At 42.7% G+C, this 26,845-nt stretch overlaps 1 protein-coding gene across 7 annotated transcripts; it reads right to left on the reverse strand.

Annotated features, from left to right (window-relative positions):
* Window positions 1-1,482: 1,482 nt before the first annotated feature.
* OTULINL (OTU deubiquitinase with linear linkage specificity like) lies at window positions 1,483-25,843 on the reverse strand. Of its 7 annotated transcripts, none has more exons than XM_013193590.3 (9): window positions 25,619-25,751; window positions 12,655-12,782; window positions 12,329-12,488; window positions 12,188-12,219; window positions 12,004-12,095; window positions 8,944-9,093; window positions 7,984-8,112; window positions 5,178-5,450; window positions 1,483-4,289 (listed from the first exon to the last, which is right to left on the reverse strand). In XM_013193590.3, the coding sequence occupies exons 2-9, from the start codon at window positions 12,695-12,697 to the stop codon at window positions 4,110-4,112; spliced, it is 1,059 nt and encodes a 352-aa protein (XP_013049044.2). In that variant the 5' UTR covers window positions 12,698-12,782; window positions 25,619-25,751; the 3' UTR covers window positions 1,483-4,109. The 7 variants fall into 7 exon arrangements, with proteins under 7 accessions (XP_013049044.2, XP_047906144.2, XP_013049043.2 ...); XM_048050187.2 differs by lacking the exon at window positions 25,619-25,751 and adding an exon at window positions 23,307-23,448; XM_013193589.3 differs by lacking the exon at window positions 12,655-12,782 and having other exon boundaries at window positions 25,619-25,843.
* Window positions 25,844-26,845: the final 1,002 nt, after the last annotated feature.

A 26,845-nucleotide genomic window follows, 5' to 3' on the forward strand; every position in this document is an offset into this window, starting at 1 on the left:
CACCACATTTCAATTAAGAGTTGATGCATGGCCAAAAGCTCTCTTAAAGTGGAAAAAGTTCTGGTTAAATGTCCTTTGAGGCATTAAATTTTGAATTATGCAAAACTGGACTATACTAGAAGACGAAAGCATCCAGCACCTGCCCGACTTCTTTCATATTTCCAGTTTTTCCAAGCAGTGAGTCTCCTTTCTACCCTCACTTATGAGCATGCCCAACTCCAAGCCAGAGGTCCTAGCACTGCCCCAGCCATCCTCCTGACCCACTAACCCTGGCTGACACAAAGCTCCGTGGTTCATGAAAAGAGATGCAGATCAGCCAAGCCCCAGGGAGGTGGCTTTCTTGGTTTATCTCCTGTCCTTCCCAAGTAGGTCACAGCCTGTCTCTGGGGTGTGCGTGTCTCCTTGGAAAGTTTCTAACCAACCTCTGGTAAAGCCTCTGCAAGTCTGCATGCCCCATCTCTGGCTAAGGCCAGGTTTGGACTAACACCATGAAGGATGCTGTGAGCAGGAATGGATGCCATGAATTAAGGCAGCAGCACACCACCAACCCTAGCTGCCATGCCAGGCTCCTCTCCCAAATGATTTTAAGAGTTCCTTGAAGAACCATGTCCTGTCCTCTCACAAAACCAGGCCCAAACTGAAAGGATCTTCTCTCCTCACAGGGAGGACTTCAAACACTCTGAAACTCACTAGTCAAGACAAACAACTACACCTGGTGATTTTCAATTTGCTTCAACTTTGTAGACACAATCTAAACATGAAGCTATCTGGACATGAAGTACAACGGTAGAAGAATCCAGATTGCCAATATTGTGCTATGGAGTTGAAAGGAAATATGGAATTTTCATACATTTTTTGATAGGCAATTTTAAAAAAAGATGTCACTTAGAAACAAGATTTTTTTTACCCATTGTTATACTAAAGATACACACTGCTTCAGCTACTTGCTTAGTGTTCTTAACATACATTTTCAAGTTTTGGGAAGAACCCAAACCCACCACTGAGGTTTCCATACACTTTGTCTTGCTAAGCCAGCAGTGATAAATTATAAACACATTTTGATGTGAAACTTTGAGTTGTCTACAATACTGCAGTTAAAAAAATTGGTAATGTCTCTCCGCTTGTTGTTACTGCTGTTCTCACCATAAGCTTCAATGTTTTTGCCTAGACTTGATTAAGTCATTCTGATCTGATCTCCTCTCTCATACTCATAATTGAGACTTCGAGGGCTCATTCAATGCAAAGATCCACGTCTTGTTACTTTATCTTCTTCACGGGGAAAGATGAAACTAAGTGCAAAAAAGCTAGAAAAACTTTAAAACTTTTTTTTAAAACCAAGCAAAGCTTGTTTTGGTTGACCTTGATAATTTTCTGAAGGATTAATAATCAAATTATTTCACAAACAACTGATTCTGAATCACATTGACCTAAGCTTACTGTTTATGTGTATGGTAAGCAGTTCACAGCTCCAAGATTCGGACCTAGAGTAGAAAACCATTTATTCCAATAACAACTAGATAAAATAAAAAATACATACATTATACACAAAGAATCTACATGAGACATCTGTATGCTGTGTTCAGTGGCTTGTCATTCCCAAATTTGTCCCATTTCTACAAATTACAAAGCAAAGTTATTGGACATGAGTGATTTTGAAATGACAGCCTTCCAAAGTTCAAGAGCAGAAACGCAGTAATCACAGGTTCAGAAGATGAAAAGAGCTCTTTGATCACTTGACAGCAGTAGAACAGAGCTCTCCAGTGCATGTCTTAGTGCTTAGCTTTCTGGATTCCTACAGCAAGCTTGTCTGTAACCACTGATTCAGGATGATTTTTTTTTTCATATATACATATTTACATTTATATACTTGTATATTTTATACATATGTATATACGTTACTTTGTACATAAAATATTTGCTTTACCCGTAGCTAAAATGAATTATCAGAAAACACGACTAAAACCAGTGCAGCTCCAAACCTGTCTCAGTGTTTCTCAGAGCACTTTCTGACTTCATGTGTAAGACTTGCAATTATCCTCACCTCAAATTTCTCCTCCTTCACATCTCACTTCTGCTGTTGTCGTGATTCAGCCAGCACCACTGACATCTGATGTTTCAGCATATCCTTTCTGGATTCCTGGAACTACTTCACTTCAGACATCTAGACCAGGTATTTGTATGCTGGTCACTGCCAGCTCCCATTACAGTCAATGAGGAGGAACCATGTTCTTCTGGAGATCAATTCCTCTGATTAACTGCCTTCAACTCCTCTGCCATTGCCCTCCACTGACCTTGCAGAGTGCCCAAGGTGACTTAGATCACATGTAAACATCCAAATTGGCGAGATAAATTTCACTGTCTGTGTTAGATCTTTATTAATTCCCTTCTATTAAGGTGCTTGACATTACATAAACATACATTTTGACAATTTAGCACTTTCAGCTATCATGCTTTTGCATTGCTATTCATAAATAATAGCAAACAATTAAAAAGCTCTCTATAAAAATATACAATTTTTTGGTATGTCTGCTTGTACCAAAACAAGAATAAAATATAGACAAGTTTATTGATAGGTGCAAGTGTTATACACACTGTAGATGAAAAATAGACAACAATACCCTATGCCCAGGCATTATAGCATTTCCCCACATGGAGCAGAACCAAATCTAAAGTGGGAAAAAAAAGTGAAAATTCAGTGAATAAAGTTGTTTTTTTGTTTGTTTTTTAAAATAAATATTCGACATGCAGGTCTTGATGAGATGAAATTCTTATATGTATCAAGCCTTTTTAATTAAAAGCTACAAACTGCTGAACAAAACTGAACTTGGAAAAACTTTCAAGAAACAAACCTGCTATAATACAGCATTCAGGTGTTTGTATTTATAAATATATATACATATACATACAAATAAAAGGACTGTAAGGGATAAAATTTCTTTCCTTTGCACAAAGGAGCAGAGTAGTCTTTGTGCACTCCAAGCATTACCATTTAGTTACCACATTCAACTGCTGTAGCTCCTGCAGGCCCAGATTACAGTTTTGTATTCTTAATTACTACTAAACGGACTTAATTACTACTAGGGGCTTCTATTTTCCCCTGTAGGAATTAAAACCAAACCTACCTACTCCTGTATCTGTATGACAATGAAAGAAGAGACTTTAGCTAATAATAACCCCCCACTTTTTCAATGTAACTGATACCTATGGGATTTTAAGTATTTCACAAATATTTTGCAAGATCTACTGTATCATTTTAATATTTGTACAAGTTAAGGTCCCTCATTTTAGAAATAATCAAAACACAATTGAGCCTTTTAGAAAATAGAATCAGGCAAAAGGTCCCATGTAATAAAGTAAATTTCATTTAGTTGTCCCAGACAGATTTCTTCAAACACTGGAGTCTAAACTTTCATCTGGCACTATATTGTTGTGTGTGTGGTTTTTCTCTCATTCTTTGTAACACTTCTTCAGCTTCAGATATCAGTACTGAGTGCAGACAGCTTAATTTCAAGTGTTTGAAGTAACTACAGTCTGCAGCTGTTTGCTCTTTCTGTCTCTGGAGGGAGACACTGCAGCAACTGTGAAAGCTGGATCTGATCTGAATCAGCTACACAGTGGCCCCAGTTTGCAGCCTCACATGCTAGGCAGCCTCAAATCAGTGCAAGTTTCATGTCCTGGAGTATAAATTCGGGACTCCAGGAGTTGCCTCCTGTGTGATTCATCCACCCTGGCTAGGGACAGAAAAGAGAAAGGCAGGAATTTCTTTAGGAACTTAAGTTTAAACCATCCAGATATTGCCAGAATAAACCATTAGCCTAACAAAGGAAAACATAACGTTACCTTTTCTTTCTTGGTCATGCAGTCTAATCTTTTGTGTCCAACAACCCTCAAATATGACACCCAGACAGTATATAACATTATATTTTATGCTTCTTTATGGCTGACTGGCAGTGAATTGAGCTGTAATGGGAAAGCAAAGTGTTTACACAATAAGCCCACAAATCATTTTGTAATCATCAACGTACATTTCTGCTGCCAATTAGAAACCTAATTCACTGGAACCAGTTACTCACTATATTATACAAAGGAAAAGAACAGTCACTGGTCCTTCATGTTCTGATAACAGGGATGTGATAATAGCGGTCATCCTCAGTCAGGAGAGAAACCTCATTCCATTCCCTTCGGTACTCATCTGGATAGTTTACTTGAAAATCTTCAGTATTAAACCTATGCAGTCTGTAAACTCTAATCTTCACTTCAAGTAAGTATCCAAGAAGAAATATTTCAACCTAAAAATAAAACAGGCCTGTAAGACGTGTATTTCTAGACTTGGATTATTCTTTGTTTAGATTTCTAAGTTAAGGCAAGTCACCTAGCTTACCTCAAAACAGTAGACAAAGAATTACAAGGGCCCTTTTGTAACCGAAGTAAGGAAATTAAAACATTGAGGATATTCTCAGTGTCCCAACCATCTTTCCACTGCTCTTTTGCATGTTACGGTACTCTGGCTAACAGATGCAGCTTTGGAAACATCTGTCTTCCACCTTACACAATATATAATCTGCTCCCAAACTTGTTTCACACACCTTACTGAGGAGCAAGAAGGGACTAACATTTATTAAAAGATTGATACACCTTGGAAAATGGGAAGGCTGCCACCTTGTGATCACTTGCTAGCAAAATATAATGGTGAAAGGAAACATTTCTTTGTACTTCATGCATATTAAGCTTGAGAACTGGCTCTTCCTCCACACTACTTGCAAAAGCTGCCTTAATCTGGAAAAATGCTTTGGAAAAAGCTCACATCCTTGGGCATAGCCAGACAGAGCATAAAGTATCTAGTTATATGAAACTGAAGGGGAATGCAACATCTAACGATTGACTTGATAAACTGAAACTGATTATGAAAAATAATCTCACCCATTGGAAAGCTCTAAGCTATGTCTCGTTGACAGATCACAGCACTTATTTCTGGCCCAGCAAGAAAGCTGTCAACCCTATTTTATTTTATTGCATTTTTTTTTTTATCTCCTTGGAAGAAAAATGCCTGTCTGCAGTGCACTTCCCTACATCCCAAAGAAAAAAATAGACCAGTTATCACAGATGATGTACAATATATTCCATCTCTGATGTCATTAGGTGAATAATTGTGATTTGTTTTTCATTTGTATCATTACCTGGTCTAGGCAACCAGAGTCACCTATGGAGTTCAGATGATTCATCATGAAACTCAAAGGGTCAGACGAAGTATCCCGAGCAAGGAGGAGGCTAAAAAGATGGGGTATAGGTTCTTCCCTGTTCTTTATCTGCTCATAGGCTTCAACAACTTCATAAAGCATGACGAATTTTATGGCCTCATATAGTTTGTGCTCCTTGCTCTCATCAGAAAAGAGTGCATTACACATGTTTCCTCTTTCTTCGTGATCTTTAGTACCACTTATTTCAATCCACTAGAAAGCACACAGAAGAACAATAATTACAGGTTCTGCAGTGAGATTTCAAACCTTATTCATTTCATTTTCCATTTATCCAGCTGAACCTATTTGCTACGTAGAGCTCCAAGCATCTGGATGCTGATGATAGGCTACGAGAAAGCAAATGCAGTTCTCCTATACAAAAGCCACCCACTGTCACACTAGAAAATCCAGCTATGACTGTAAGTAAAGAGTCTGTAAGGAATGTAACTACCAAAAATACCTGAGAAAGTTGTAGAAAAATCCATGTAGGTGCATCAAACACACACTAACCCATAAGCAAAGTTTAGATTAAGTGATGACTCCTGGCCTGTTTTTAACTTACAGCTTCCAAAATTTAGTTATTTTCCTATAGTATCCTTTATGTTAAAGTTATGCTAGCTTAAATTTTTTAGATGCCAAACCTAATTCAGAAGCAGGTCAGTTAAAAGGAACTTATATAAACAGGACATGCCAGCATGCTATTATGAACTATACCCATCTGTATGTCTTCGGTGTTCAGCTTCATGAGGTCATGTAGGACTACAATGGGTAGGAATTTCTCATTCTGCTCACTGTTGATTATGAGAGCTCCTTAACTCTGTATTACTCTAGGGGGGTCAAATGTCAGTGCTCACACCTAGAAAAGGGGTTGGCCAGGATACTAATAACATTGGTCAGGATACCAAACCAGAAAGCTTAAAGCAGCCAGTTCTGAACACAGTGGATAAAAGCTGTCATTTGGAACCAAAAGGTTTTTTAGGATCACAACAAAAGATGATGCTCATTGACTGGGAATCAAATTAGTTTCAGTTAATTCTGTTTGTATCATTTATATGTTGAAACTGCCATAAACTGAACCGTAGCAATAACAACAAAAAAAGAAAATAATCTAATGTACCTGCGATACTAAATTGAGAAACAGATCCCTCAATCTCCTCCTCATGCATTCCTGAAGACCTTTCTCACAGATGAGGAATAAAACCAAGTGGATGACCCACTACTGCCCCTTTGCTAGAGGACCTCTGCTACCTAAGTGAAAAGCCTAGAGTGTAAATTGCCTATTGACTTACACAGCCCAGGCACAACAGCATCTGTGAGCAGGAGCCTCCAAGATTAGGATGGAGCTGGGCAGCAAAGAGGTGGCTGCCTTGGGCTTAGCCAACAACCAGGCACTCTGCTGCAGTTTGGTCAACAGAGGCAAGTCTGGAGAGAGAAGGCTCAAACTCCTGAGTTCAGGGTGCAAAGCAAACCTCTTGAAAAAACATGCTGGTATATGACTAATATTCCTCAAAAGTCTTCATATACTTCTGGCAGAGCCCACTTTCCCTGCATCTTCAAACCATAAGCTACAGCAGAAATGCATCTATAAGCTTTGGACACCAAGAAACGTTTACTAAATCTGGCTGTTCAAGCTCCATGAAAACACACAAGGTTTCTTGGGGTACTGGCTAAATAATGAAGCAAGCAGGCAGTTAAATGCAACAGAACCCTAACTCCCAGTGCTGGCTCTTTTCACACCTCTAAATGTAGCATAAAAACATGTTTGTTAAAATAAGCGAAAATCCATCTCACTGGCCAAACAGCATCTTTTTTAATAATAAAACTGGGAGTTAGACCTCGTGGTCAGTAAAAGCGCACTACATAATAAAGCTGCTCTGCAACAATTTGTAAACTGTATGGATTTGTTTACCATGCTGACTTGAAACATTTTTTCTTTACAAGCATCCAGTTTAAATGCTTACTGCTTTGTAAGTCGATGTTATTTCCATAGAACCACAAGAAGATAAAAAACAAAAGCCAAACAACCTAACACTGACAAACACAAAGAGCAACTAGGACAAGATGATAACTGCACACAAGAAACACGAGAAACATCCCTGGAAGATGGGCAGCTGACACTGCAGGCAAGAGACAAGGACTGGTTCTCAATTTTAATTCCCTCTTTTTATTTCCTAATACTTTGCTTCTATAGCTAAATAAGTCTAGTTATTATTTCGTTGTTGTTTTAAAATGTTTGGTTACTATCACTGATAATGTTTAAAACTACAGAGTTGCTGCTGTAATCAAGTGCTTCAGCTTACAGAGAGAACTTATCATAGAACATGATAAATAAAACATTTAACTGAGAGGGGAACAGAGGAAAGTCAAGATTGAGAAGAAAATGCACCATTTGTTTGTTCCATCCAATTTGGGGAGGGAATCTAGGAGGATATCCTATAGCATGTAGTTATTTTTGTTGACATTACGGGGTATTGCAGGAGCCACTTGATGGCAAGGGCAGCTAACCATGCAGTAACAGCCGTGGATAGGATGGCCTTCCTAACTTGCTGGGAGACCCCAAATACTTAGCTTGCAGAACCCCCCAAAAAATGAATTCCTCTGCAGGAAAAATGATGGCCTGACCAGTAGCTGAGCTCTCTGAACCTGGGAAGAACCTGCCATAGAAATATGTACTGAAGATCCCTAATTCAATTTCAACCCACTTCTCAGTGCTTTTATGCCTCCCAACCACCTCCTAAATACTCACGTTTGTCTTTAATGTTTCCATACATTTGCGTAATTTCCCAAAAGCGTTGGGACCTGTATATCTTTCTGGACCAAAACTGTACTGCTGAATCCAGTTGCAACCTTGAGAATACAAAAGCTTTTCAGGGAGCTGAAAGAAAAAAAAAAAAACCAAAAAATTAATTAAGTAGAGATCATAACCATAACAAGAAGTAGAACGAAGTTATATAAACTTGCCTACAGAGATTGCAACACGTTTTAGTTTATGATGTGGTTCTATCCTCTGGTTGTACAGCTCAAATAAAAAATAGAAATAGGCTTCAGAACAAATCAAATGTTGAGGAAGCTCCATTCGACTGCCAAGTCCTTAAGAAACTTTTAAAACAATGCCAGCCAAAAAAGAAGAAAATATGTTCTCAGCAAAATATATAGCCCACACTCTAGGAAGGCTGGATACATCCAAACTCAGTAAGATTTCTAGGATTCCAGGCACTTTCCAGTTGGCAGATGTGCCCCCACAGGCAACAGCTACAGATACCCACCTCCCCACTGCTGTCTCCTGACAGAGCTCCTGGAACCCAGTACAGAGCTCACACTGCTCCAGCAACATGCTGAGCAGCTATGCTTGATGCTTTCTTCAGCTGTGCTCCCAAATGAGCCACTGGATTTTACATGGATGTGAATGAGGGGGAGCCAAGTCCTTTTGTGTTAAGGGAGTGCAATCTAGCAGAGCAGCAGAAACATTTATCTTGCCACTTTTTTTTTCCCCCTCTATTTTAAACCTCGTGTTCATGTCATTATATTTAGATCAGGGACTTTTTCAGTGAAGCATAGTTCAAAGAATTTGAAAAAGTTCTCTTTAAATTTCAACAACAATTTTCCTCTACTACCACAGCACACATATCCCTTTTATCATTGAACAAAGCTTCCTTCTGCATTGCAATGGCCCCTAGATCTTGTTCATTTAGGAACTGAATTTTACCTTTAAGATATCTCTCTCCCTCATCCACGATGGAAAAGGAATGCCTTGACTGAGTATTTGAAAAAGTACTGCTCTTAGCACGCAATAGTTGTCCTTCTTGACCTGTCGCAGATACTTGATATGATAGTTCCAAAACAATTCATTATATGCCTAAAAAAGACCAACAAGAAATTTAGCAATAAACATCTTAAAACTTGGATCAAACCCATGTTAAACTGGAGTCCAATTCCAAACTACTCATAAGAGGGAACTAAGGGAAAGAGAGAGTATATTTATAAATTTTATATACACAAAAATGACCTAACATCATAGTTTTTGTAAACACCTTTAAACTGGCACTGCCCCTTAAAAGGGATTCTGCACTGTCTCTAAACCTGGCTATTTGCTCCAGTCTTTACATTGTTGCTAGCATAAACATTTACGTGGTCAACCAAATCAGGAAAGATCAGTGAAAATTTCTTTGCCATAACGGCTTTAACCCCAGTCACTTCACAAGTTATGCTGACACATGGGGTGGAGCAGCAAGAGGGCTGGAACATGCATCTGGAGAACTCTCCTTTTAGCAGAAACATCATCTTATCCTGACCTGAATCCATCACACGGTGATGACCTAAGGCTAAGGAAGAGTGACAGCAACCACAGCCAATACCATTCTTGGCTGTGCAATCTCCCCCACTCTTCCTTTGCATCAGCTGAGACTATTGTAGCCTAACGAATTCTTCCAGAGGGGTTAGCTTCCTGCTACTTCGACAAGTTCAGGTGGTTCAGAGAAGGATCGGGTGAATGCCAGGGCCAGCACAAGAGGTGTACTGGGAGCACATGCTAGGAGCAGGTGTCAGCAGGGAGTCAGGCCTCTCCTTCGGGATGACCTGCTGTGCCAGCTAGCCCTTCTGGTGAACCACATCCAAAAGAACATGTAACAGTCAGCACAAGAGAGGTGGAGGGACTGCTCATCTAGAACGAGGCAAGGAAAAAGGAGAGGCAAGACAAGCAAAGGACTGCCCCTTTTGGTGACAGCAAGCAGGTGGGGCTTGTTCAGGCTCTCAGGAGACCTCACCCTAAAACATCCTTCTTACAGTGACAACTTCAGCCCAATGTCACCATCCATACACTAGGCTCCCCTGAGTCTCCTTTTCAGCTCTGATCATCTAACAGACTCATAGATCTTCTGAAAGACTCATTACTCAGCATATGGTTGCTAATTTATTAGAAGTTGTGTTATCTTTAGTTACTTGTTCCTCCAAATCACTTTCAGCCTTGTTGTGTGTTGTTCTGGGCACTTCTGGCATTCTTGTTTTCCTGCATTTAATCTGGAAAGTTGGATCTTTTCTCCAGTCATCATTTGGACTTTCAAAACTGCTTTTTTGAAAGATTTCTTCTTTTTTCCTGATACTTCCCTTATGTTTGGCCCCACTTCCTTTTATCCTCAACTCCTTTTGGATACACATTTGCTCTGTGATTCCAATAACATGACCTCAAACAATATACACGTCAAATACACCAACTATAAATACTTAAAGTCTCTTAGCAGTCTTTTAGGTTCTTTTTAACAAGCTTCCTCATTTTTATGTAGTTTCCCTTTCTGAAGGTGGATGCAGTTGTAAGGATTCTTTTGATTTGTTGGTCTTGTAAGGATGTTGAATACAAATACATCCTGTCTCCTGCTCCAGAGAGCAGCAATAGTAATTAGAAAGCGGTATTTTAAGGCAGATCTTACGCACTACTCAGGACCAAGGCAAGGGTTGCTTTCTTTCCTAAAGCTCCCTGAAAAACTGTCCCATGAAACAGTCACTGGCAGCACCTTGAACTCCCTAGCTGTTACCCAGGACAGATACTCAGTGTCTCTCATTACTACCGCATCTCCTGCCCCCTCTGCCTCTTTGATCTCTCTCAGCACAACTTCTTCTGTGCTCTCACCATCGTTAGATAATCAGAAATATAGACTGATGCCATATTTATCCTGTGCTCATCTGAAATACTACACCATGAGGACGCTAGGATGTAACGTCACATTTAGCTGATTAACTGGATTTGACACTAAGCCTCTTTTAAGGGACACCACTACTCTACCACTGGTATAGCTACTTTAGCTAGAGGTTGTATGAGAAAAGTATAGATCCAGCCCACAGTCTCCAAGCCTCCCTTGGTGACTGACACTTAACACAACTGAAACAGAGAGCCACAAAATAGATATCTGCTCTTCTTTGCTCCTGGAGACCCAACCCCATCACAAATTAGGATACTGTAGTACTGCTGCAACTGCAAGCACCTGTCAGGGCCCTTCAGAGCGCACCACTGCTCCTGGCACGCCGTCTGCCACACAGCCTCCATCAAAGGCCACCAAGATACAACTGCCAGCAGCCCTTTGCACGTGCAGTACCTTATGTCTTCTGTGAGAAATGCAGCTGCCATTTCTGCCTATGAGGGTGTAAGCACACATACAACACAGAGCTGGAGAACACACGAGCAGACAGAAAGCAGTTAACTAGCATTAGTGAGCCCTGAAGTAAGTAGGCCCCTGGCTCTGGAGTTCAGCTATCCAGGACATAAAGTCTGGCGTGGTACAGCACAGCTCTGTCACCTTGACTCACAATTAAGCAGAAAACCTACTAAGCTGCGAGAAACTATCAGCTAAAATGACAAGGTATGAGAAATAAAAACCCAATGAGAAGTATGATTATTAAGAGGATCTCAGCTGGCGTCTCAGACAAGAGACACTGCCTAAGGCCAAGTTATTTGGGCTGCAGTGCTTGGGATCATATTTTCGTGCTGTTGTAATGGGAGCTCACGCTGACCACTTACAGCCGCTGCTTGGGTGGCTGGTACGATGGAGAAGAATTCGGAGAAGATGTAAAACTAAAATCTGATCTAGATTGTGATCTGCTCTACTGCACTCTTTATTTGGACTCATGCTAACATTATCCATTTTTCTTTTCATTTAAACAACTGGTGCAGCAAACTCTGGTAGTTGTAACAGCTGCTTGTTCTGGAACTGACTGCTCTTCCTTCCTCAGGTACCTCTCCCCCATCCACGTGCAGAGATTAAATTTTAACTCTTACCTCCCTCATATGTTTGGCCTGCTTTGTTTCTCCTTTCCATTCTCTTGCACTATAGCCAAGTAGATCAACTTCTGCCAACACACTGTGATTCTCTAAATCAAGATTAATTCATAGATTAGTTCTCTTGTTCTGCATTTAAAGGGCAGGGGGATTAATGGAGACAGAATTACAACAAAAAGATTACTTATGAGTTTTCTTTGAAGGTAGTTGCTCCACCTGAAATCCAAATGATAAAACAGGTGTCAAAAAGGGGTTGTCAAAGGAAAATACTTACTGAAATAAGCAACAGCATTGAAAATCAGAAGTCTGCATAATAAAAACCTACCGTTTCAATAGCTGTGCTAAAAAGCCATATAGCCTTCTGCAATACCAAAAAACAGCAACGAGGAAAGACATGCTTAGCATTAGCTGTATTTTCACTTTTTGCCACATGAGACACAAAGATTGTTTGGTAGCTCTTGTCCAGGACTGCACCTCATGCCTTCCTACAACAGTGATAAAAAGAGAGAGAGAAAAAAAATAAAATCTTTCACTGCTTAGCAATACTTCTATTTTTTTTAATTTCAAGAGAGAAATCATCCAAGCACCATATCACTCCAAATGAAAAATGCAAGATGAAATGCCAAAGGCACAGTATGTTTAGTAACTCACTTGTTTTTTCAAGTTTATAGGTTTTGGGGTGTACACCGTTCATGCTTCCAAGCTTTCCTCCGCACAGTGAAGGCTAGATATATAGTCAAAATAGAGTGGAAGGCTTCACGAGACTGATACCAAAGCAACTGTTCAATGACAACAACAAAAAAAATTGCTTCAGGATGTGCTGGACCAGAGACCTGTACTGTCATCACTTTGCCATTAAGTCAAGGTTTTAACGACCAGAGGTTCCTAGGAGATGTAGTCTGCAAATGTGCCATATCAGGCAATGCATTAGCTGACCAAGCATCATATGAATGCCACAGGAATTAAAGGAATGTTCCTGGCTCAATTTGGGCAAGTTTAGGGACAATTTAAAACTCAGGAGAAAACTCCTCCCCAGGGATTTGGTAGAAAGCTCAGGAGATGATCACACTGTTCTTCACTGACATAAGCCAGGACAGGGTTCTGTTGATCTTCTGATGTTATTGGGAGGGCTAGACAAAGGTTTGGTAGTCTTCTGTTAATCAAAAACCCTAGAATTGAGAGAGGGTATGGAGGCTGAGGAACTGACAAATGCAGTGTCTGCTCCCTAAGTGAGAAATGTATTCTCTGGCTGAAATTTGAGCATAGGAAATTCCCAGACTTTATGACCAACAGCTGCTCTGTTAGTAACTTCTTCACTGTTTTTGTACAAAATTTTAAGAGAACTTTTTTTTTTTTAAGGAATCTCCAGAGAAGGCTGAAAAAATTATTCTCTAGAGAGTCCATGAAGGGAATAATTCATTCAGCATAGTTTTATGTCATTTGAACTTCTGCCCCTCCTGGCTGTAACAGGAAATTTAAGAGGGGCTTAAGTTTTCCAAGGAGCTTAAGCCCCTGCACTGTCGAAAGCTATCCAGTCACAGAGTTACATGCGAATTCAAACCTTGGCACTGAGATCAACAGCCACACATACATTTTTATGAGCACTGTAGTGTATATACGGAGCACTGCTGATATTTGGCCTTTCCCAATATTCTGTTGTTTTAAGATACTTTATTACAGGATGTCATACGCACGTAGTCTGGACGCAAGACCCATAACTAGTGCCTACCTTGAACAAGAGGCAGGTTAAGAGCTGTAAACGTAAAGGTATTAATAAACTTTAAAGAGGTAATGGGAGAAGTTTTTTGGCCACAAGTACAAATTTACACAAAACCCATACTCTTGTGAACACCATTCATACAAGACAGACCTGTTATCTTCTACTCACATGCTGCACTAACAAGTGCTTAGCTGGCATAACCTGTACGTGCCGAGTAGGAAAAGCGCAGACACACATGCACACAACCAAGAAGACCAAAAATCCGAAGCTGTAGGAAGTGTTTATTACTGGTCCCAAGTAACAGACAGCAAAACATCAGCTGTATGGTTCAAAAATGTCACAGCTCATGGAAACACTGGGATACTCCCACTTAGAGCACACACTGCTGATGGAAACCAAGAGATGCCTTCTTAATAAGCACCCAAATTGCTACCAAGAGAACAAAAACTGAGAACTAGTAGAAGACAACACTCCTAGCAGAATCAAGTCACAGCAGTATATTCTCTCTCTTCTTTAGGATTGAAGTATCAGCATTGAAAAATCTTATTCAACCATAAATAACTGAACCTCCTGCTGACTGGAATGGAACTTAAAGGCTTACAGATATTATTTGGTCCACGCAGTCAACGAGTGTTTTGGCTGTCACACTGTTGTTCAAAAACCAATGATGATTTGAACAAAACTTGCTAACAGCAACTTAAACATACAGTACCTAAAGGAAGATGTGGCAGCCTTCCATCTCATTATTTAAAATGAGTGTATGTTCCCTTTTTCGAATGAACTGGTACTACAAAAAGTGGAACTGGTTTGTGTGTTCAACTGACATGCTTTGCTTTATTGGGTACCGGAGATGTATGTGAACAGCCTGACAGCATGCAAAAATTCTTCCTTAACCCCTTTTACAGGCAAAAAGATGAGAGAACTGCATCAGCATGAGCTCTTATGGTAAAACAAGCAATCTAAGCTTTTGATGGCATTAATCCTGCAAAAAGAACCAACCTTTTGTTGGGAGTCCAACAAAACCCCTTTCAAGGCACAGGGTCAGCAAGTGCATGAGCAACTTCTCTCCAAGGAGAAAATTTCCCTAACAAAAAGCCTAACAGGAGATGGGAAAACCTGCAGACAAGTGATTTTGGGTATTTTCACTACACTTTTATTACAGCACACCCTGGTCTTCATAAACTTTCCCTCCTGTCATGGAAAAGTTGCTGTTCAAACAGCACTTGGTAATTCAGTTACCACTTTAACTGAATATGTCACACTTTGAAATTTAATTACTTTTTTTTATTCAAGTGACATCTAGAAGTGTCAGCTGGATCACAACGTGCTGCAGATAAAAATACATCACGAACAAGACACGGATTAACGAAGAGAGCAATTTAAAATAGATCTCTCCTCCTCCTACCTGCCCCCTCCAAAACCCTTCAGAAAACGAAAAGCAATTAAATTAATAACATGCTGGGGGGGGGGTGGGGGTGGGGGTAAAAATAAACCCACAGATTTTTTTAACTCAGTCCATTCCCAAGGATATGGATGCAATCCCTTCTCTTTCTCCGCAGACGGCTACAGCCTGGCTGCTCTGCAACACGACATCTCTTTGGAGGCTGACTGCGAGCATCACCGCGGGGACTGGGAGGCTCGACTCTTCTCCCACACGGGACAGCAGAGCCCCAGGACGTCTCACAGAGCTCCGAGAAGAAACTTTGATGAACAGAGGCTGAACAGCACTGAGGTAGGAGCTGATAGCAGTGTTTGTCTTACAAAGTACGTAATGCACCGTGTTTTCTTTTCATGCCACATCATCAACTTCCTGCTAGTGCCAAACCTGCCGAAGTCAGCAGGAGAGGCACACAGAAGAAAGAATGCCAGAAAAATGACACGTAAGAGACATCTGCAACATCTGCTTCTTGCACAAGTAACTCTTGTAGCTCAAGAAAAGTCACTAAAAAGAAAAAAAGCCCCACATCAGTCTCCCGCACAACTCTTTTGAAGGCTGTCACCTTCAAAACATGACTGACAAAATGCAAGATGTAGGGGATCAGCTGGGGAGCCAGCATGCAGCACTGTACACAGCACTGGAGCATGTTGCAGGATGACAGCGTGATGGCACCTTGCACCTTCTTACTCCCCACCCTGTACCAAGGCCATGAGCAAGACAGAGCATCTTCCAAAATTAAAAGCTGACTGTGGGACTTCCTTTAAAGACGTTCCTCTTCACAGTCTTGCATTCATTTTAGTATTGAAAACAGGACATAATGCATGTTACCTAGTTCCCAAAAACCAGGTATACCCTCCTCCAAAGAGAGGAACAAGATTTGGGATCCCCCGATCCAACCCTTCTGCTGCCCACCCATACCCTCCTTTTCACTCCTCTTTTGGATTCAGAGCTAGAAAGAGAGCCTGGGAATCCTTGATCCTACACTAAAAAGTGCAGAACTCAGAGATGCTGTGTATCAGACCCTTTTCCAGCTTTCTTGAACCTCCAGCTGAGGAATTACTTAAGGTATTTAAGAAACAGAAGCAAGGCTTGGCACCAGGAGGTCCAAGTTTGCATGCACTCGGTGTGTGCTGCAGAGCTGCCTTTGTTACACGTTATGTTTTTCCAAACTGCGTAGCGTAAGTACCAGGGTATGGCATAAAATTGGCTAACTCCTTCTTTTATGGGAACAAGATCAAACTGATCCTTATAAAACACGCATCCATTGAGTGCCACACAGATCCGCACATACACCTCAACTCTCTGAGCCAAAAGAGACAAAAAGCTATTAATTATACAGACTGAATAGCTACAATAAATTACAAGCCCTAACAGCTTAAAAGAAAGAAGCATGCCTTTATAAGCAGTGCCAAGTGACTACTTTGATTTCCCAGAGTTTATTATCAGCACCATACCGTAAATAAATAAATAAAAGAGAAACTACCGAACCCAGAACAGATCAAACACATGGTATACAGGAAGCACTGGGTGATTCAATAGCCATCTCATTAAGAAATCCTTTCTTTACCAAGCAAAGCAAGGTCAACCCATTGAGCAAACTTTCTTCACCTGTTCTGATGCAACAACTGGAGATTAGGATCTCTGCTTGGGATAAGAAGGGAAGGAACCGTTTACAGGCAAAGACAGTAATTGTCAGTGACTTACCAAAAGTTAAACCATGTCTACTGACCACATCTCAACTTCTACCCAACAAAATTAAACAAAATCCCAGCCCCAAGCTGTTACCAGAATCATGCAATTACCTAGAGAACAGAATTTTCTGTAGCACCGAGGCCCATCACTGGCAAGAAAGCCTTTATTTACACAGCTGGTCCGTGTAGGAGTCTCAAATGTTCTCTCAGCCCTCGTCCCCGTTCTGCAAAGGTCTTTCAGGAAAAATACATGAAAAAGGCAGGCAGCCTCGTTTGGATTCCCTGGTCTTTAACAGGACCCGGACTGCTGCTGTTAACGTTTCCACCCAGCTCTGACAGCCGCTTACTCCCACTCTGTAGCAACAGGCATGATGAGTTCTCACCGGCTGCGTGATTATCTAAAGCACACCCTATTATGGTTACCTTTACAGAACCAATCTCATCTGTGCAGTCAAGGTATTAATGCGTGCCTTAGCCCACATATACCATTTCTTCTCTACACATTCCTACAAGAACAAAAGGAAAGGTCAGTGCTTGATCTCCTGTATAATTCAGTTTCCTTTTCTTAAGGCACAGGGCGCCATCCGGGACCTTCAGATGAATCAAGCTCAACAACACTTCCATCTATGTAAGAAAAAAAACACGACAGAAGCCTTCAGAGATTTTACAGTCCACGGCAATATGTGAAAAGGCTTTTACACCATAAAAAACCTGAAGTATTTCTTAAAAGCTCTTTTTCCTAACCATGACTTAAACATAAATATAATCAACTTCCTTTTAAAGAAGGAGCCTCTGAATTTTCTGCTGTGCTGATTCCTCCTTTTTTTTCTCTCCCTCATGTGGAAAAACATCTGTCCTCGTTCAGAAACGCTATTTAATGCCTGTAAACTTCAAACAGAACTTACGTAAAAGCGCTAAATCCATTATTTCAAGGAAGCCCACTCCAAGGGTGCTTATTCTGTCTGCTGTCGAGCTGCATGTTGAGTCATCCCTAAAGCCACTCACATTTGTTTCTGCTTTATCTATTTGCAGACACAACTCTTCGAAAGGGGTTCTGTAATACTTTTTTTTTTTTCCTCCTGTGCTCAACCCAAACTGACAGAGTAAATAGTTTCCTCCTGCACGTCTTCTTTTGCTTAAGTTTCACTAATAGGCCAGAGTCGTATGAACTCCTTGGGTTTTTCTGTCGATTTGTCTAGATAGCTGAAGCTTCAGTCTGGAAAAAAGCTGAAGTCTTACGTTAGCAATAAGAATTTTAAATCTTGTTTGCTAGACAGCAGACAACCTGTACCTACAGCCCACCCCTCCAGGGATGCACAGTTGCTAGTGGTGAGCCAGGCCGGCCACCAGCACTTCCCCCCAGCCCGACGTATCGCAGGCACCATTTCTCCAGGCAGGGGTCTGGCAGGCTGCAGGGGTGCCTGGGGACAAAACAGCCCTTGGATGTCCCAGGTGGGTCCCCAGCCCCTCAGCAGCTCCTTGCTAAATAGCAGTCTGACACCTCGTGGGGTCCTTTGCTGAAGGGCTGTAGCTCCAGGGAGAAAGCAGCCAGAAATGCCAGCCCACTTGGCAGGCACTCACTGCAGGAGGAATTTTTCATTTCTCCTTGTTGACAAACAATTATGCCAAGCAATAGCCAGGGAACACGGTAGCATCATGACAGACAACAACAAAAAAATGAACTCATCTGAGCCTGTTTACCACCTGAGCACCATCACTAACAGCTGCTTGGTCTTACAGGCAGTGCATATGTTTGACACCAGGGTCTTGTTAAGATCCTGCTCCAAAAGCGAGCCCCTCTGATCAGGTTGCATCCACGCAGCTCATCATTCCCACCTCCATTCGCTGGCACGCAGCAGATCTTTGCTGCTGTACCCCCATGACTCTGATTTTACATCTGCCTGCACAGCACAGCCCCCTCCAGAAGTCTACCAGACTCTGCACATAACAAAGTGCTACACAGAGCTGTGCATTTTTCATAAGGATTAAAAAGCAACATCTCCTGGCGGCAGGTCAGATCACAATCCCCGTTCTTTCCCAGGAGGTGTGCGCAGAGGTTATTCCAGCACTATCGTTTGTCTGTTTGGGAGTTCTGCTTGTCTCTCTCCCTGTTTCCAAGATGGATTAAAAACAGAAGAGAAAAGCAACAGAAAGCAAAATACCAGTCATCGCTTTGAATACAAATGGCTGGAATTGGTCTTGCGTCTCTTTCCCTCCTCCTCTCAACGTCCAGCCTGATGAAAGTCACAGCTCCAGCTTTATTCTGCAGATAATAATGCTATTAGTATGGAGGCAGCTGGTATTTTTTAAACCGTGCTCCCTCTCTTCATCTTTTAAAGGGCATCGTTTTCAAGCTGACATGCTTGAGTTAGCTCACACACACAGGAGTCCCCTGCCAATTTTCTGGGAGTGCATTACCATGCATTTCTTTCCTAAAATCTTAAGCAAAAAGGGCAAGTTGGAACGCAAAACTGACTGCATTGAGATAGCTTAAATTTTCATTATGATTATGCAGTAGTACTAAAGTCATAGCTAGTACGAACATTTCATTAAAACGTGATACGAGAACCCAGAATATTCTGCGTGGAAGTTCTCTGCCTGTGAAAACACATATTGTTATTGTTAAGCAGTTTCGGTACCACTACAGACACTTGGATGCCCCGAGGAGCTCTAAGCAAAGTGCTCAGGACCAACAGACCGCGGTGCTGCGACACCACAGTGTTTGCACCAGCTGCCCGAGCACCTGGCAGCTAGGTGGGGAGGTCCACGTAATATACAGATGATGCAGCCCTGTAAAAATACACTCAGGTGGCACCCTCACATATCAAGCTCTTTTCAAGGGGGTGGCACTTGGCAAAGGCACAACTTATTTTCACTTGGAAACTATGAAAACAATATACAGAATTTAAGGCCATTTCCAGCCTTGGAATGTGGCAGTGTAATGTTTAGAAGATCTCCAGTGATGCGAAAGTGCCTATTTTTAAAACCCCAGCCTTTGGCAAGCGTGCCACAGCTAAAATTCGTGCACAGGAAGTGATACGAAATGAAACCAGAACTGAAGAGCACTGAGGAAGCCAGCAGGTCGCTCCAGCGTAAACACGGCAGGCGCACACGTTGCTCTGAGCTGTGCTCAGAACAAAACCGGGAGAAACTGGTAGGACATCCCTGTCTGACAGACCTAAAGAAAGCATCAAAGTCTGCAGAACGACGGATTTTGGCAGAGCCTGTGCAAGCTCAGCTAGGAGCGATGAAAACCATACCAGTGTTTCCCTGCAGCAGCTGACCCAGCGCCTTGCCCAGCACTGATGCTACAGCGCTGGATGATGGCCAAAGCCCCACCCGCAGGACAATGTCATGGCAATACTTTGGCGTTAAGGCACATGTTTGCTGCCTTCCCAGCATCAGCACAACCACCCTGCCCTGGAAACGCAAATTCTAAACACTTAAGGTCTGGGCAACCTCAGAAACATGTTATTATGGGCAAGGGATCTCAGACAGGGTCTTGCCAAAGATCACACACACAGCTGGCGACAGAAGTAGGGACTGAGTATACGTAGGCATACCGTCCTGTATTTTCAGCCCTCCACCTTAAGGTGACACAGTTCAAATAAGACAGCACAGCTCCTCTGGTCAGCCTGCAGCCTTCTCCTCTGATAAATGTTAGTTGAAAGCAATCCTCAGGCAGCACAAGTTGCCTTGTCAGCCACATCGTGCAAGCGGCACCTGACCTTGCTGGTGGCATGGGGACAGGAGCTCGGGACACGCCTCCCCTCCCCGTCAAGAGTTTCCAGCACGAGCTATAGAGAAATCCCGAATGCCAGGCTCTGGATCCTGAGGCTGCAAAAACTGGACAGTATTGCTCCTCAGTGGTGAAAAATGAGGAAGGAACTACAGTGACAAAATAAGGCTACAAAGAAACTAGAAGTTGCTGACACAAATTTTTTCAAAAAATTCACAAAGTGATCTACTGCTGCTCCGGAGTATTTGACAGCGTGTTTGCCCTCACTGTATCCTTCTCAAGACAAGGACAGCAGCACCCCTGTCTCCACCTTTTCTCACACTGGGGTGAAACTCCGACTTACTGCATGTTCAGCCGACAGATAACCCAACCGTGAGTTACGCTGCTTGTTGAAAAACGACTTCCCATCATACCAAATCACGCAACACGCAGACTAAACTCTGTCTAGCACCTCAGTACTGGCACGAGATCCCTAGCCACAAATGACCACTCTTACGTTGCTGTGGCTGGTACACGCAAGTCCTGAGTTTTCCATCGTGAAACTATTATGTTTTAGTTAACGAGCAGCTCTCTCTCCGTGATTCTGGAAGGCAGCATGCTGCGGTGTCTGCTCTGGGGTGTCCCAACCACGCACCCAGGCCTGCCGTGCCGGGAATCCCAGCACCAGAGTGCGTGGGCGAAGTTCCCTGTCCCTCCGACAGGCCCACAACACGAAAGCTGTATCGGCCTGGGAGTGCAGGAAGGATGCTGCTGTATGTCTGCTGTGGCCTCAGAAATTCCCTCACAGCAGAAAACGGATCCTTAAGTGATGCAGGGTCAAACATCAGACAGCAACTCAGATGAGCATTTGACTTTAAGGAGTACTACAACTCTTTTAGAAGTCAGGATGGCTGAATAAAAACATGAATATAATAGGACTAATGGGGCCCGATGGTAATTTTTAAAACAGTTTCATAGCCTAAACTAAAAGGAAATTAGGAAGCTCCTTAAGATGAACTTCATGCCATCCAAATCACGCTCGCAAATTTAGTTATGCGGGCGTAATGACAGCAGCACAGCTGCACAACCTTTTGACACCTGAGCACTGGTTATTCTCTCGTGTTTTCAAAACAACTGAATTACAGCCATCCTCGTCTGCCCTAGCGTGATTTGGCACTGTGACTCCCACGGCTCAGCTGTGTGGGGCCAGGAAGCACAGGAGGGAGGTGTTTCTGAAATCTCAAACTCATTTGCCTGGGTAATCACACAAGGTCAATCATTTTCAGACATTAAGCTCCAGGAAAATTGCAGGCTTTACTGAAAAACCTGTTAATGTTTGTTATTATAGCCTCGGTAGATAGGATCTGAGGATTTAACCTGGAAGCGGTATCTAAGAAACGGGGTGGCAGAAAGTCCTGAGACTGAGAGGGAAAGCCACACAACCTGGTCAGGCAGCCTGGTCCAAGAAGTAAAACAAAATGATAAAATGTGTATCCCAACAGCAAAAACAAACAAACAAACTCAGAACTATGAAAATTATATATATATATATATTTAGAAGGCCAAACCTGAAAAGCACCTGTAATTTACATGCTGACCAGCATTTTACTGCTTTTGCCCTTGAAAATCAGTTCTAACACCCTTCACATGATGCTTAAACAACACTGCTAGCATTTTGTATAAATATGCAAAACTGCAGCTTTTCCTCATGGTGTCCCCTTCGATTCCTAATTAAATTATTTACCCAGCAGTAACAGCACACAAGTCTTAAAGGAACAAACTTCAGTGACGAGCAAACAGTTTTCTGAGTGCTAAAACCAAAGCGAATCATTCTTTCCTGTGTCACACGCTTTACCTCTTTTGTTTCGTCACTTGCAGAAACTGGAGCGGGTCAAAGGACGGAAGTGGGAATAACCGTGCTGTCACACTTTAGTTAGCAACAGGGCACTTGGCGCCACGAAAGCTTAAAACTCACTTACTCAATGCCCCCGAAATCTGCTTCTTTCTTCACTTCAGAAGATGGAAGTGTAATAATTAAGTCCGCAGGGCTCCTCCAGGGAGCAGACAGCTGGTTCCTACGGAAGGTGGCGCAGAACGAGGGCTGAACGGGTACCCAGGGAGGCAGAAAGGTGTCCCTGCACACAGGGCACGGCACCTGCAGCCCACGGCACCACTTGACAGAGCTCCGGAGGCCGCGGTGCCGAGACCACACGCCACGGGTCCGAAGGGATACACCCATCTTCCCGCACCACATGCTCCTTTCCGATCCCCTTTTCCCCGAACCGTCACCTGTCTGATGGGAACAGAAGCCAGCGGGCAACGTTTGGGTTCAGAGTCAGCTCAGCAACAACCGAACACATGAGAACAACAGGAGCCCGGCACAGCAAGAACCGAATGAACAAAAACAGCAGGAGCCCACGCGTGCACCCAACGCGAGGCGGCACGTGCTGTCACGGCAAAGCCACACACCTTACAGCAACTCCCACGGGGCACACAGGATCCCCGAGACACAAAATGAGCAGACCCATTCCCGAACGGCAGAGCTCCCTCCAGAAGACCTGCCTCTCGCCCCAAAACCACCTCTCCGCAGCAGCAGCTCTCCCGATAATCCCATTTTTCATCTGAAAAACGGCCTCACGGCCTCGAGCAGGAAACGAAACCACAACAACAATAATAAATAATAACGAAATAAGGAAAAGAAACCGCGCGATCCCCTTCCCCCCCCCCAGGCCTCACCGCTCCCCGCCAGCACCCGGAGCCCGGCTGGAGGCCGGCGGGCGGAGGCCGTGGGGCGGAGGCCGGCACCGCCCCGGGCGGGCAGGGGGCGGGACGGGGGCGGGGGGACGTGGCCGTGTCCCCCCTTCTTTGCCCCCCCAAGCCTTTAGGGGTAGTCTGTGGGGTGGTTGTTTGGTGTTTTCTGTCAGCAACGGGACCCCCAGCGGAGGCCAACCTCTGCCTGAGGTCGAGCCGTGATGTGTAAAGGCGGCTTGGTGACCTCAAAGTCATTTTGTGCTTTGTTGTTTTGGTGTGTGTGTGTGTGTGTTTTTTTTTCTACCATTAAAAATTCGTTTCCTCACTCATTCATTAGCAGGGTGGAGCTCATTCGTCCCGAAAGAACTTCCCTGCCAGATCCCTTCCCCTGCAGCAGTGCCTCAGTTGTAACCCGCCCCAGCCCGACGTGGGGTATTTGCATAGAGCAGAGCTATTCCTTTTCTGGTTACACATTAAAAAACAGTTTTCTTTCATCTCCCCCGGGGACTTTGCAGGAGAAACAGAAGGGAATTGTAATGGGCTGAGCCAGTGACGCAGACTTAAATCTTTCACAGAGTTATTAGCAGTTCGCTGTGGCACAGGGCTGGGACAAACTCACAGGGCTGCGTTCAGGAGCAGCGCAGGAGCTTAACGGGGCTGGGGACAAACCTGTCAAGTGCGGGCTCACAGAAAGCCACGAGAAGGATCACACAAGGAGAAGAAAATCTAGGTTTTAAAATAAAAAGAAAAACAAAACCAAAAAAAAAAACAGCTAAGAACAGACAGGGTAAGTATTTGACTTCAAAGACACAAAGCTGTCACTTGCACAGCACTCTGTGCTGCTCTATAGAAAAATCCTTCTCAGAAATAATAATAATAAATAACAATAAAATAAAATAAAATAAAATAAAATAAAATAAAATAAAATAAAATAAAATAAAATAAAATAAAATAAAATAAAAAAAATCCTGAGTGCCACCTCAGCACCCACAGACTTCAGTTTCCCCCTCTGGCTCCAGCTCCAGGAGCTGCTTCCCCTTGCGCTCAGCAGGCTGGTTTCAGCACCACTTCATGGTTTCATGCTCTGGCCAGGCCCAAATTTGTCCTCTTTCTGCCCATTCTGACTCGTGTAAGTATCTTGGGATTTAATAGATGGCTTCCATGTGCAGCTGGGTGTGAAAGTTAATGTTTATCTGGCTGCTGACTCATTGGGGAAGAGAGGTGAAACACACCTAGTACAAAAGCTGCGAACCAAGGCCTGTCTCAGTGAGTCCTTCCCAGCTCCTGACTCTCTGCTCTCCTCTCAGGGCATCCCTTTACCACATCAATGCGACCTGTAGAACAGCCTATGTCTCTCTGTGCTGCTACGAGGGTTCAGAAAGCTTGTCCAAGTGTGAACTTCCCCAAAACACCCTGGAGAACCATGCAGGGAGCTAGAGAAGGCCCCATTTAGAGGGCGTGCTCAAAGTTTTCTTTGCAGAAGTAACGCCTCCCCTCGGAGCAAGCAGCAGCTCCATGGGGACAACGGGGAAGCTCCAGGAGCTCAAACTGAAAAGCTGAAAGCAGCCTAAGCCTGAGTCTCTTCCTCCTGACTTTCTGCTCATGGCACTTTGCACATATTCATGATGCTTAGGCAAGGCTACATGCCAATGGCAAACCTCTACTGCTTCAGGATATTTATGATATTTCCCGCTTTTAGGGGAGTGTTATAAACTTGCCCATAACATGAACCTCACCTTGGTGCGTTTCTCCAGGTGATGGCATCTGCAAGCTGCTGCATGACTTGTGTTGACCTCCCTCTGCTTGTACCCACGTGAGACTCCAGAGCAAGCACAGCAAAAGCTTATACTGGAAGACGCACTAAGCAAGTATGAAGACATTTTAACTGTCTCTGCTTAAACTGACAAATCATCAGCAGAAGAAACTGCATATTCTTGCTCCCATCTGCAGATGAATGACAGGATTATAACCACAGCCCAAAGAACCCAAACAATTCAAAAGGAGTGCTGAAAGTATTCACTGAGACAAAGGCAACAGTATCCAGCTCAGCAAAAGTGAAAAACCTAGGTACAGAGCTGATGAGAGCTTCAGCCTTCAGTTTTTCAAGTCCATTATTAACAGTCAGGAACAATTTCCCTATATATTTTAATTTACTACTACTACTCAGGTAGGTATAGTCCAACACAAAGGTAAAAGTAGTGCCCATGCAGCTATGATCTCCATCACAAAGGCTTCCTATGGTTGATCCCCAGCTTGGTAAGATGCCAAAATTTAGAGGCACAGCTCAATGAACTTACCAACCGTTCTCTTCGAGTGGTTAATTCTGCTTCTTTTTTCTTGCTCAGCGAACTGGTCTCTGCTTTTGCTTGCAATCCTGTCATGTCGCCTCTGCATCTTCTCTCTGGAGTATCCTCCCAGCTGGGTTTCTCTCCCCAACTTCTTGTGCTGGGGACAAAATGAGGCTTTACAGGCTGAGTTCGTCTTTACAGATCAACAAACGGTGAAAGGATCTGACTTCCTGTTTCATTTCCGTTTAAGTTTTCAAAGTCACCCAGGCTGTGTATGCTTCTCTATATCCAAGCCACAAGAAGAAAAAAAAATAAAAATCAAGCATAACTCAGCTATTTATAAAGGTCAAGTTGTTACCTCTCTGCACATCTTCCAAGTTGTTTGAGTATTGGAGTGACTTTCAAGCGGTGATGTACCACCCATGCATGGTCTGTATTGTAGTAGTAATCTTCAAAGAGTCTGTCTCGGTGCTGCCTCTTCCTTTCAACTCCTATGTCATGTTTGATTACTATGTCTTTAACATACGCAGTCAATGTACTTCTGTAGAAACACTGGGACTGTGAAGAGGTGGTCCACACAACCAACCCTTCTCCATTAAGATATGGACCGTGGGTAAAAGGTAGGGACCATGGATAAAAGTAAAGTTTACACAGATTATATGATAATTCACTTCATAGATACAGGATTTTTAATAGGTGTAAGAAAAGAGTCCTTTGAGAGATTCTTTCCTATCCCCTCCTCACTTGTTTTAGGTTAAATGAAGCCAGTGGTTTCTCAACAGTCAAACGCTACTAATTCTTTCTTAATTACACTATAGGAAGATATATTGCAATGCCACAGCCTACAAATTCACTAAATCCAGTCTTCTGCTCTGAAAATACCCACAAGTTCCTATTTCAGAGGTGGAAGCAACCATTTGCTTTGCCAGATTGGTTGCCTGTTGACTGTTGCACCACATTACCGATGGATTTAAAAAAAATTGCTGGAATGTGTATGGTTACTGACTCACATTTTCCCTTTCACGGGAATGTTGAGTTCCCTGCCTACATTTATTTTTTAATATGCTATTTTTGTTAAGTTAATTTTGAAAATATGCCTCCATTAACATCCTTGGATCAGGAGCATTTGCTTAAAACAATAATGGATATTTGGAAAAGTGAGGTTGGGAAAGTGGGTTGTATATATATATGCCCATATTTATATGTATATATGCAAGTATTTTATGTAAGGTGTTT

This window comes from Anser cygnoides, chromosome 2 (assembly GCF_040182565.1).
Source record: "Anser cygnoides isolate HZ-2024a breed goose chromosome 2, Taihu_goose_T2T_genome, whole genome shotgun sequence".
NCBI lineage: Eukaryota > Metazoa > Chordata > Aves > Anseriformes > Anatidae > Anser > Anser cygnoides.

Excerpts from the sequence above, each read along its gene's own strand:
- OTULINL (XM_013193589.3), bottom strand. The coding sequence starts at position 25,715 with ATGCAGAGGCGACATGACAGGATTGCAAGCAAAAGCAGAGACCAGTTC. Across the intron at positions 12,489-25,618 it reads CCACTCGAAGAGAACGGTTG|GAAGGCATGAGGTGCAGTCC; the intron begins GTAAGTTCATTG and ends TCACTGTTGTAG. Across the intron at positions 8,113-8,943 it reads GGGAGAGAGATATCTTAAAG|CTCCCTGAAAAGCTTTTGTA; the intron begins GTAAAATTCAGT and ends TTTTTCTTTCAG.